The 12632-nt window shown below is 48.5% G+C and overlaps 1 protein-coding gene across 13 annotated transcripts in view; it reads left to right on the forward strand.

Moving 5' to 3' along the window:
• WDR37 (WD repeat domain 37) overlaps nt 1-12632 on the forward strand; it is a 215128-nt gene that overhangs the window by 47063 nt on the left and 155433 nt on the right. For all 13 annotated transcript variants that reach the window (XM_016962540.3, XM_054660641.2, XM_063781290.1 and 10 more), the window contains one exon: nt 948-1089. In XM_016962540.3, the coding sequence (XP_016818029.1) occupies nt 948-1089 (142 nt within the window). The remainder of the gene's footprint in view (nt 1-947; nt 1090-12632) is intronic.

Below are 12632 nucleotides of genomic sequence, written 5' to 3' on the forward strand. Positions count from 1 at the left end.
CCCGTGGTAGCTGCTCTTCTCCCGGGGCCCTCAAAGACCTAAGTGAGGGTGCTGCCTGGTCAGGACCTCCCCGAGGCTGCGGTCCTCTTCCAAGCCTGCTGGTCATTGGAGGAGCTCCTTCTTGCGGCTGGAGTTTGAGGCCCTGTCTTCTTGCTGGCTGCCAGCCGGGGCTCCTCTGGGCGTGCAGAGGCTGTGCCTGGCCCCGGGGCCCCTGCACAGGGCTTGCCTTTCCCACACAGCAGCCGCTTTCCTCTGCAGCTGGAGCTCCCCTGCTGCTCTGAACTCTCCAACTTCTGGGACCCTTTTTAAGGGCTAGGCCAGACCACCCAGGACAATCTTCCCTTTGATGAAGTCAAAGTCAACTCATTTAGGGACCTTAATTACATCTGCAAAATCCTTTTTGCCTTATAATGTATCATAATTACCAGAAAGATAATCTCATCCTATTTACAGGCTCTGCCCTAACTGAAGGGAAGGGTGTTAGGCATGTACGGGGCGGGGGTGGCTTGGGGCCATCTTAGGATTCTGCCTGCTGAAGTTGCTTCTGCGAATCTGTCTCTAAGTGCATTTGCTGCATGAGCGTTAAAGATTGTATTTGACTGAGGACCCATAGCGTTGTATCATTAGAAGGTATTCTAAGCAAAGAATTAAGATTTAAGTGGTTCTCACATTCAACCTGTTAATTTGCCTGACCTTCTAACTGTTAGGGTCAGAAAATGGGTTATGCACCTGTTTGGTTTTCTGTTCGTTTGACATGGACGGCTGAAAGGACTTCAGCTTCTGAGGGAAAACCTGCCCCACTGTGACCCACATGCTGCTGAGTGATTCCATTAGGTCAGGTTCACATTCTCAGAGAGACGGCTTCTTGGGTTCTTGTGCTGTTGAAAAGCGTCTCTCTCAGTGTGCTCCTCAGGTGATGACCTTGTGTTTTGCCATCTTGGTTACAGGGCACGACCAGGAGTTGACGCACTGCTGCACACACCCCACCCAGCGGCTCGTGGTGACCTCCTCCCGTGACACGACTTTCCGCCTCTGGGATTTCAGGGACCCCTCCATCCACTCGGTGAATGTTTTCCAGGGACACACGGAGTGAGTTGCGGTAGTTTAGACATCTGTCCTTAGTCATGAAAAAGTTCTGTGGGTTGACATGAAAACTTAATTCTAGCCTTAATTTTCAGTATTTCCAACTCTACTATCTTTCAAAAAAACGACTACCTTTCAAATTCTGCTATTCTTTTTCTAAACATTTAGCTCCATTTTGGCTATTTCAAAGGATGTAGGAGATTAAGAGAAGGCACCCTCCGAAGTTCTCTCAAGAAGTTTAATGCAGACAGAATGGGGGAGTGGGTGGACAGGGTTAGAGAAGAGCAGGGCTGCCAGAGCCTGTAGCTGAGCACAGGGGCCGGCCACGCCACCATAGGAGCCGCGGGAGCTGTTACTGCCACCCACAGGGCCTGTAGCTGAGCACAGGGGCTGGCCACGCCACCATGGGAGCCGCGGGAGCTGTTACTGCTACCCACGGGGCGTCTCCTGGATCTTTTCCATCTAGTTTTTGTTATTACACGTGTCTGCGTGGTATATTCTGGGAGAAGGTACACACATAGACACGCAAACGCAGACATAGACCCTCAATCCAGTGTGTCCCTCTCTGCTTGGGTTTCTCTCCGGCAGCTCAAGTGTAAGGTCTTTTTTTTCTGAGACGGAGTCTCGCTCTGTCGCCCAGGCTGGAGTGCAGTGGCCCTATCTCGGCTCACTGCAAGCTCCGCCTCCCGGGTTCACGCCATTCTCCTGCCTCAGCCTCCTGAGTAGCTGGGACTACAGGCACCCGCCACCACGCCTGGCTAGTTTTTTGTATTTTTAGTAGAGATGGGGTTTCACCGTGATAGCCAGGATGGTCTCGATCTCCTGACATCGTGATCCGCCTGTCTCGGCCTCCCAAAGTGCTGGGATTACAGGCGTGAGCCACTGCGCCCAGCCGTGTGAGGTCTTAACAGAACTCTTCAGTTCTTTCCGTGACCGCCTCCTTCCTCCAGTCTGGCCCTGCTCAGTCAATGATGAGACGGGGGCTGTCTACCTAGAGTGTTCCCTGGTTCTTCTCTTTTAATCTCTGTTCCCCGTTCCCCCATCATGCCCCATTGTGGTCCACTGGCAAGTCTCCTGCCAGCCATGCCTGTGGGATCTTCCCGGCCGCTCCTCGCTCCTCCATGCTCCCCCTACCTCCCACCAGTGCTGCTCTCCACCCTGACGTCTGGATAAGCAGTGCGCATTGAAAGGTTTATAAATGAACTCCAAATATGAAAATCTGTTTTATATGTTTAACGTTAGTTACTAAGTTTTAGATTTAATGTTCAGAATGTTAGTAAGATGTTGGAAAGGAAAATAGGACTTTTTGTTTGTTTGTTTGTTTGTTTGTTAATAGACGGAGTCTCTTTCTGTCGCCCAGGCTGGAGTGCAGTGGTACGATCTCGGCTCACTGCAGCCTCTGCCTCCCGGGTTCAAGCGATTCTCCTTCCTCAGCCTCCCTAGTAGCTGGGATTACAGGCGCCCACCACCACTCCTGGTTAATTTTTGTATTTTTAGTAGAGGTGGGGTTTCACCATATTGGTTGGGCTGGTCTTGAACTCCTAACCTCAGGTGATCCGCCTGCCTCAGCCTACCAAAGTGCTGGGATTATAGGTGTGAGCCATCGCGTCTGGCCAGGACAACGTTTTTAAAAAGAAGCTTGAGATTGGAAAGCTAATTCCTTGACTCTGAGGCTGGAACGGCAGTCACGACCATGCGTAGAGATCTTTATGGCAGCCTGGGTCTGTTCTGGGGGTATCACACGCATTAAACTGCTCCTTCCTGACATCAGGTCAGCGTTTATTCTGCCAGCTCCGTCAGCGATAGCCACAGTAATACAGACCTCCCGGCGGTCAGTGGCTGAACGCAGCACTGTGTTGTTGCTGCATCAGGGTGCAGCAGGCGCTGAGCTGGGCCCCCATGAGCTCCGCCACATGGGCCTGACCCCGCTGCAGGCCAGCTCATTGGTGAGGAAGATGCTGCAGCTCGGGGAGCGCTGCTTCCCATGCATGTTAGCTTGGACATGGTGCTCCTTGACGTCCACCAGATGCAGAGGGGCCCCACAGCAAAGCCCTGGCTGGACCTGGGCCCGCCACCTGGCAACACTGTGCAGGGCGGGGCAGAGGGGCCGCATGACTGCCCTGCTGTTCCTCATGAGAATTCACTGGAAGGGCAGTCGGAGGCCTAGAGGACGGGAGGAGCAAGACGGTCTCACTCCTGCGCCTGCAGTGCTTTCCTAAGCTTTTTGCTTAGAAAAGTTTCAAGCCTACATAAAAACCAACAGAGTAGTACAGTGTACCCACAAACCCTTCACCTAGGTTCGCCTGTTGTATTGCAGCACTGCTGTCTCTTTACACATGTGTACACACCTCTCTCTGAAACACGCCCACTAACCCTTCACCTAGGTTCACCTGTTGTATTGCAGCACCGCTGTCTCTCTTTACACATGTGTACACACTGCTGTCTGTAACACACAACACGCACTACCCTGTCACCTAGGTTCGCCTGTTGTATTGCAGCACTGCTATCTCTCTTTACACATGTGTACACGCCTCTCTCTAAAACACACGCCCACTTCCCCTTCACCTAGGTTCGCCTGTTGTTGTTTTGCAGCACTGCTGTCTCTATTTACACATGTGTACACACCTCTCTGTAACAGACACGCCCACTTATCCTTCACCTAGGTTCGCCTGTTGTTGTATTGCAGCACTGCTGTCTCTCTTTGCACATGTGTACACACCTGTCTGTAACAGACACGCCCACTTCCCCTTCACCTAGGTTCGCCTGTTGTTGTATTGCAGCACTGCTGTCTCTATTTACACATGTGTACACACCTGTCTGTAACAGACACGCCCACTTATCCTTCACCTAGGTTCGCCTGTTGTTGTATTGCAGCACTGCTGTCTCTCTTTACACATGTGTACACACCTGTCTGTAACAGACACGCCCACTTATCCTTCACCTGGGTTCACCTGTTGTTGTATTGCAGCACTGCTGTCTCTGTAGATGTGTACACACCTCTGTCTATAACACACACTTGTATATTTTCTTTGGCTGAGCCCTTTGAAAGGAAAACTCCAGCATGCATTTTCTAAGAATAAGGATGTTCTCCTAATACAGTACCATTGTTCAAATAAGAAGATTAGTAAAAATTCTATGGCATCCTTTATCTGGTCCATATTTAAATTTACTCAGTTCTCCCCAAAATGTCTTTGATACTTTTTTTAGAGCTAGGATTTAATCAGGATTCTCTCATCACATTTAGATATTATGTCCTTTGGCTTCTTTTAATCTAGAATGGTCCTTCCCCCATTTTTTGTTACTTTTTAGGATATTGAGTTTTTTGGTGAAGAATCCAAGCCTGCTCTTTTGTAGAATGCCCCTCATTCTGCATTTTTCTTATGACTTCCTTTAAAGCGCCCCTCTGCTGTGCTATTGGTGTGCTGAAGCGCTCCTGCGGTTAAGATGGCGTCTGCAGGTCTGCCTGCCAGAGGTGCTCTCCTGTTTCAAATAGCGAAGCGACACTATTCCACGGATGTTAATTCCTCAGTGACCTTTCCTCGGTCCAGGGCCTCAGCTCATTGTTACGCTGAGTCCTGCAGAAGGGGATCTTTGTAATTCTGTCTACACTAGTTAGTTGGCACTGTGTTTTTTGAGTGTTAGTGAGCATAGACACCTGCCCTTTGTTGGTGTTGGTGGTTGTGATCCCTGTGGTTGCTTTGGTTTTGGCTTCTGAGTGCCCCCCCCCCAACCCCACCATGGGACCTGCAGGGCCCTGAGTGCCACCATCCTGGTACAGCTCCCTGCCCCAGGCTGGGACGACCCAGCAGCTCTCACTGCATTGACTCTGGTCATCTGTATGGAGCACAAAAATCTGTCAGAGCTTTGAGAATTGGGTGAAGAGGGTAGTTTTGTGTCTAGAGAGCAGGGCAGCTTCCTATGTGCTTCTGATATGGGGGTTGCAGGGATAGGCCAGTGTGCCCTGCTGTGCCTGTCCCCTTTGAGGGCAGGATGGAAAGGCCGAAGAATTCTGTCCAGAGGAGGACGCAGTGGAGCCAGGGCTTGGTGAGTTGCTGGTTTGTGCCAGGCACTGTTGGAGCCCCTGGCATCACCCCAGTTCAGAGAGAGAAACTGAGGCATGAGGAGGCCAGGTGGTTTGCTGAGGGTTTGGCTCTAGGGGGTCATTCCAGAGCAGTCCCTCCTGGTGCCTTCAAGGTGCCTCTTGTGTTATTTAAGACCCTTCTAGTCCTGTATTGTCTCTGTTCAGTTGCCATATTTAATTGGAAGATTTTATTTTTGTTTTGTGTAAAAAGAAAAGTTTTTGTATTTATATCACCAGAGTTGATTGCAAGTGTATGTTTTTGCTTCTAAGGCTGTTGCAACCGTGTGGTCTTGGCCATTTGACTGTGAAGTGTAGTCAATGCTGGTGGCATCTTTAAAATATCTGCTTAGGCTGGGCGCGGTGGCTCACGCCTGTAATCCCAGCACTTTGGGGATCACCTGAGGTTGGGAGTTTGAGACCAGCTTGACCAACATGGAGAAACTCTGTCTTTACTAAAAATACAAAATTAGCCAGGTGTGGTGGCACACGCCTGTAATCCCAGCTACTTGGGAGGCTGAGGCAGGAGAATCGCTTGAACCCGGGAGGTGGAGGTTGCGGTGAGCCGAGATCACGCCGTTGCACTCCAGCCTGGGCAATGAGCGAAACTCCAAACTCCGTCTCAGAAAAAAAAAAAATCTGGTTAATTTGTGGTACATTTTTGCAGCTAGTGGATACATGAAACAATGGTTGTTTTTTAGAGAGCTGTACTTATGAAGAATGTAGTAACTGTTATGAAAAAGTTCTTACTAATGTGGACCTATGAATACAGTTTCCTAGGGTTTATGTCTTCCTATTGGAATCAGGTGTGGGGGTAGAGTAAGGTGGAGTGTGTAATTCCCGTGTGCCCTCTCTCCCACATGGGTCTTCCAGGCTGTAGGCTGTGCTTCCATTCACCTGAACCACGGGGGTGAGGTGAACGTGGACCAGACCTGCCCGGGCCATGCTTACTCAGATCGTTTATGCTTTCTTTTTTCTTACTCAGATTATCATGAACTAGCGTATCTTGTTGATGTGTACATCCAAAAATACGTTTTGAAAAGATCTCTCTTTGGTGCTAATTTTGTTGCTGTGTCGGGGCGAGTCCGCTGGGCTGTTGGACATTCAGCTTCCCCTCACCGGCCTGGCGCTTCCTCAGCTGTGCTCATGCAGGATGAGGGCTTGGTCAGCAGGTGGAGCCGTGGACGCCTTTATTGAACACGAACTCTTCCTTCCTGACATCAGATCAGCTGTAAACCTTTAGACGTGCCTCATAATGAGAAAAGCAGGAAATGAGTCATTTTACAAAAATGTTTCATCTGAGGACTGTCTTCTTAGTAACACTTGCCTTTGTCTCCGGCATGGGTTTTGTGGGTTCGAGCCAATACGACAAATAAAACCTACAGAGTGCGTGATCCTTACAAATGTGTAGAGCTGTGCATCCGTGCCATAGCACACCAGGGTGAGGTCCTGGCAGTGCGGGTTTAGGTCCTGAGATGTGCATCCGCGCCACAGTACACCTGGGTGACTACCGGAGTGCGGGTTTAGGTCCTGAGATGTGCATCCGCGCCACAGCACACCTGGGTGAGGTCCTCGCAGTGCGGGTTTAGTTCCTGAGATGTGCATCCGCGCCACGGCACACCTGGGTGAGGTCCTCGCAGTGCGGGTTTAGTTCCTGAGATGTGCATCCGCGCCACAGTACACCTGGGTGACTACCGGTGTGCGGGTTTAGGTCCTGAGATGTGCATCCATGCCACAGCACACCTGGGTGAGGTCCGGGGTGCGGGTTTAGTTCCTAAGAGGAATGGCCAGTTTGTGTGTGTGTGTTCCGTTTGATCACTTGTCTGGGACGTTCTGAACATGACTTGTAAGAGCACACCCTGGGTCTCCTGCCTTCCCTGCCACCATGTCATTCTGAGGGACCCTCTGCGCCGGGGGCTTCTCTGCAGTGGCCACGGCATCGCCAGGGACATCCGTGAGCCTCCGATGCGTGTCCAGCGTGTTAGCGCCCAGACCCACAGGGCCTGGCACCCTGATAGGTGGGAATGTTCGCCCAGGGCCGGGCCTGAGGCCTGCAGGACTGCCTGCTCATCCAGGAAGTAGCTCTGCCGGTTTTACAGGGTGATCCTGAGTTCTTTTCGCTAGTTCTTTTCCTGAGCATTGAAAGCAAAAGTCAGACATGCGTTCTTAGGAAGTTTGCTGTTCTTGTTGATGTAGGCTGGAAAGTTATATGCAGGGTGTTTTTAGTGATACCCCTTAAACAGAGGCAGTATTTCTTCAACATGTGTGACTAAAAATACCCTTTCTCACGTAATTTATATTAACATGATGTGGAATGTGCTTTTCAAAGTTTTATCTTAGGGCGTATTTTCACTTGTAGGAACTAAGCGTAAATTCTTTGGTATAGTATGTTGGAATCTAATGTCTTTTATAATGTAAATAATTAACTGTCTAGTTAAGGTGAATTGCTGTATATTGGGTTTTCTTAAGGCAAGAAGTAGCTCTAAAGGCTTAAGGGTAACTGGCCCAGTTTTGTGATCCAGTTTCCAGGAGAGATTTTTCCCCATTTTCTTTTTTTTCTTACTGTAATCCCCATACTTTTACTTGCATTCTGTGCCTTTTTCAAAGACTGGAGTTTGAGTTCCAATGCTACACTGTAAGAAAGAAAAGTGTAGTGAAATGGGTCCCCTGAAATGTGTGGTCATTACCTTTGCTGGATGGGGATGGAGCTCCGTGCTGTGAGCTGCTGAAGGCTTTGATCCTACGTGTTTAGAAGGACCAGTCACCTTTTCCTTTTGATGTGTCTTATTTCTTTTCACTCTGTGTTATGGCATCTCTGTATTATAGCAGGAATTTTACCATGATAGTACTTAGTTGGCGTAACTGTGTGGCTGTTTTTATTTGACTGTTTGTTAGTGACCCAGCGTGTACTGATTTATATGAAAAGCAATTTTAGATACTTCATATAGCAGAAATGTGAAGTTGTAGTATGTGTTGTTCTTAGAAATAATAAAAAGGCTTAATTTGAAAATTTCAGTGTGTCACAGGAATTCAGCTGTTGGTGGCTATTTCTCTCTCTCTTTTTTTTTTTGTGAGATGGAGTCTTGCTCTGTTGCCCAGGCTGGAGTGCAGTGGCACGATCTCGGCTCACTGCAACCTCCACCTCCTGGGTTCAAGCGATTCCCCTGCCTCAGCCTCCCGAGTAGCTGGGACTACAGGCACGTGCCTTGGTGGCTATTTCTTATACATTGTTTGATTGCACTCCGTAGATTGATGTTTTTTACAAATGAAGGTCTGTGGAGCCCAGCCCTGGCTGAGCAGGTCTGTTGGTGCCAGTTTTCCAATAGCACGTGCTCACTTCCTGCCTCTCTCTCTCACATTTTGGTCATTCTCACAATATTTCTTACTATTTCATTGTGATTATGTGAGGGTGGTCAGTGACTTTTGCTGTAACTGTTATAATTGGTTTTGAGGCCCTGGGAACCTTGCCCATAGAAGACAGTGAACTTAGTCGATAAATCGTGTGTGTTCCGACTGCCCCACTAACTGGCCGTTCCTTCGTCTCTCACCTTCTCCTAATGCCTCTGACTTCATGAGTGAGACACAACACTATTGAAATTAGGCCAATTAACATCCCTATAGCAGCCTCTCAGTGTTGAAATGAAGAGTTGCGTGTCCCTCACTTGAAAGCTGGAAATGACGAAGCTTAGTGAGGAAGATGTGTCGAAGGCAGAGAGGCTGAAAGCTGGGCATCCTGCACCGGACAGCCAGGTTCTGAATGCAAAGGAAAAGTTCTGGAAGGAAAGTAAAACTGCTACTCCAGTGAACACACGAATGATAAGAACACAATCCTAATGCTGATATGAAGGAAGTTTGAGTGGTCTGGATTGATTAAACCAGCCACAACATTCCCTTTAGCCAAAGCCTAATCCAGAGCAGGGCCCTGACTCTTCAATTCTGTGAGGGCTTAGAGAGGTGAGGGAGCTGCGGAAGAAAAGCTGGAAGCTGGCAGAGGTTGGTTTATGAGGTTTAAGGAAGGAAGCCATCTCCATAACATGAGAGTGCAAGGTGAAGCAGCAAGTGCTGATGGAGAAGCTGCAGCAAGTTCTCCAGAAGATCCAGCTGAGATCATCGATGAAGATGACTGTGTTTAATAACAGATTTTCAGTGTAGACAAAACAGCCTTCTGTTAAAGAAGATGCCATCTAGAACTTTCCTAGCTAGGGAAGAGAAGTCACTGCCTGGCTTCGAAGGACAGACTGATGCTCTTGTGAGGGGCTAGTACAGCTGGTGACTTATAGTTGAAGCCAGTGCTCATTTACCATTCTGAAAATCCTAGGGCCCTTAAGAATTATGTGAAACCTACTCTGCCTGTGCTCTATAAATGGATCACCAAAGGCTGGATGAGAGCACATCTGTTTACACCATGGTTTCTGAATATTTTGAGCCTATTGTTGAGGCTACTGCTCAGGAAAAAAGTTTTTTTTTTCAAAATTGTCCTGCTTATTGACAGTGCACCTAAGGGCTCTGACGGAGATGTACAAGGAGATGAATGGTGTTTTCATGCCTGGTAACACAACCCCCATTCTGCAGCCCATGGTTCAAGGAGTCATTTTGACTTTCGAGTCTTATTATTTAAAAAATACACTTCGTAAGGCTATAGCTGCCATAGATAGTGATTCCTCTGATGGACCTTGGCAACGTCAATTGAGCACCTTCTGGAAAGGATTTATCATTCTGGTCGCCATTCAGAACACTTGTGATTCATGGGAGAAGGTCAAAATGTCACAGGAATTTGAGAGACGTTGAGGGGTTCAAGGCTTCAGTGGAGAAAGTCACTGCAGGTGTGGTGGAAACAGGAAGATAACTAGGATTAGAAGTGGATCCTGAAGATGGGACTGAATTGCTACAATCTCATGATAAACTTGAATGGACGAGGAACTGCTTCTTATGGATGAGCAAAGGAAGTGGTTTCTTGAGTGGGAATGTACTCTTGGTGAAGATGCTGTGAACATTGTTTAAATGACAGCAAAGGATTTTGAATATTCCATAAACTTCAGTGGTAAAGCAGTAGTAGGGTTTGAGAGGACTGACTCCAGTTTTGAGGTTCAATTGTGGGTAAAATGCCTTTTTTTTTTTTTTTTTTTGAGATGGGAGTCTCGCCCTGTTGCCTAGGCTATAGCGCAGTGGTGCTATCTTGGCTCACTGCAACCTCCTTCTCCCAGGTTCAAACGATTCTTCTGCCTCAGCCTCCCGAGTAGCAGGGATTACAGGCACCTGCCACCATGCCTGGCTAATTTTTACATTTTTAGTAGAGACAGGGTTTCACCACGTTGGCCAAGCTGGTCTCAAACTGCTAACCTCAAATGATCCACCTGCCTTGGCCTCCCAAACTGCTGGGATTACAGGCGTGAGCCGCCATGCCCGGCCCCAGTAAAATGCTTTTAAACAGCATCATATGCGGTAGAGAAATCTTTTGTAAAAGGAGAAATCAATTGCTATAGCAGACTCCATTGCTGTCCTATTTTTAAGAAATTGCCCCAGCCTTCAGCAGCCACCACCCTTATCAGTCAGCAGCCATCAGCATCGAGGCAGGACCCTCCACCAGCAAAAAGATTATGACTCACCAAAGGCTCAGATGACTGTTAGTGTTTTTTAGTGGTAAAATTTATCTTACTTAAGAAATGCACATTGCGTTTTTAGAGGTAATGCGGTTGCTCACTTAACAGGCTACAGGATGGTGTGGCTATGGCTTCTGTATGCACCGGAAAGCCAGACAGCTCTTGTGATCCGCCTTACTGCGATCTTCACCTCACAGCGTGTTCTGGAATGAACGGAACCTGCAGAAGCTCCGAGATTGCCTGTGTTTGTCCTAACCACCAGGAGCTGCAGCTGGAAGTCAGTGCTTTTCATCTGAACTAAGTTCTTTTCTGTTCGTGTGTTTTTCACGCGGCAGTGTAATTCCATAAGCCTGGCCCTCTCCTGGCTGCTGCATTCCCTTGCACACACCCAGGGGGCTGAACCCACACGCAGGCCATTCCAGCGTGGGCCCTCACTGTGCAGACCGTGGGTGAATAGACGTGCCTGCAAGAGGCTTTTGCTGTCATGACATTTGCCTGTTTAGATCTCAGCCTCAGCCCTCAGACCCCCCTCAGCACACCCCAATCCCGTAGAGTTTTCCTCCCCTCCCCATCTCCCTTTTTTGTTTGTTTGTTTGTTTTTTGTTGTTGTTATTTTGGTTGCTATAAAAAGGAGCTGACAGGCGAGGCGTCACTGGCCATTAAGCCTCCTCTGTGGGTGGCGGGTGGCTCTGCCTTGTGCCGGGCTGGCAGTGTTTGCAATGCGGATAAACTTTAGCATTGAAAAAAACAGGAGATCATCTCAACATGGATGCAATATTTGAGGATGCAAAGTTTTTTGTTTTCTTCCTTTTTAATTCTTTGCAAACAATTTTAACTTTATTCGCAAAATGTGGTCTTTGGTGCTTTCTTCTAAAGAAAACAAAACACACATCTAACCAAACAAAATTTTAAAAGATCAGTTGAGAAATTATAATGATCACTTTGAAGTGATGACATGTTTGTGTGCTTTTATTTCCAAACACCTGGGGGAGAGATTTGGTACTAAACACTGAGTTCTAGATCGTGTGCTCAGAAAGGTAAACACAGTTTTGCAGCTTGTGTCATGGTGTTAACAGTTTTCGTTATGCTTTTAAAGGGAAAAGATGTTTGGAAATCGACATTTTTAACTGGATGATGGGCAGTTTTAATTGCACCTGAACTTTGTGCTTGGTCACAGTCAGCATGCAGGCGTCAGCTTGGGTGTGGGCCTCTGGGTGCTGTCCGGCCAGCTGGCCGCCTGGGAGGTGGGTGTTGGAAAGGCTGCATGTGGTCTCTAAATCAGTTTGCTTTCCACTTTCAGATCTGCTTTCTTTTTGGTGATGGCTTTTGAGTCCTTGTCTGTGGGGAAGGTGGAGAGCCAGCCGTCTACCAGGTGGTGACTTTGCGGACAGCAGGGCCCTGTGGAAGGGCCTCTGGGGCGGAAGTGACATGGAGATGAGGACGGCCTGCAGGCTGTGGGGCCTTGGAAGCACACCTGTGTCTCCTCTCAGTGTTACATCCCCTACCCATATGCCTGAAGTGGTTGTCTTTTTAATTAGATTACATTAGAGTACTTTAACAAAATGTTGTATGTATTCATGGGGTGTGAGTGCAGTTTTGCTACCTTGATGTACTCCACTCAGGTGAGGCCAGGGCCTTCAGCATACCCCTCATTGGAGTGATGCTTGTTGCACGCACCAGGCAACCTCCCGTCATCCACCCCGCCCCAGGTCTCCACTCTGTCCATCAGTCTTGTATCCACCCCACCCTGGGTTGTCTCTGCCCTGTCCATCAGTCCTCCCGTCATCCACCCTGCCCTGGGTCATCTCTGCCCTGTCCATCACCCACCCCGCCCCGGGTCTCCGCCCTGTCTGTCAGTCCTCCCGTCACCC

Source organism: Pan troglodytes, chromosome 8 (genome assembly GCF_028858775.2).
Source record: "Pan troglodytes isolate AG18354 chromosome 8, NHGRI_mPanTro3-v2.0_pri, whole genome shotgun sequence".
In the NCBI taxonomy this organism is placed as follows: domain Eukaryota; kingdom Metazoa; phylum Chordata; class Mammalia; order Primates; family Hominidae; genus Pan; species Pan troglodytes.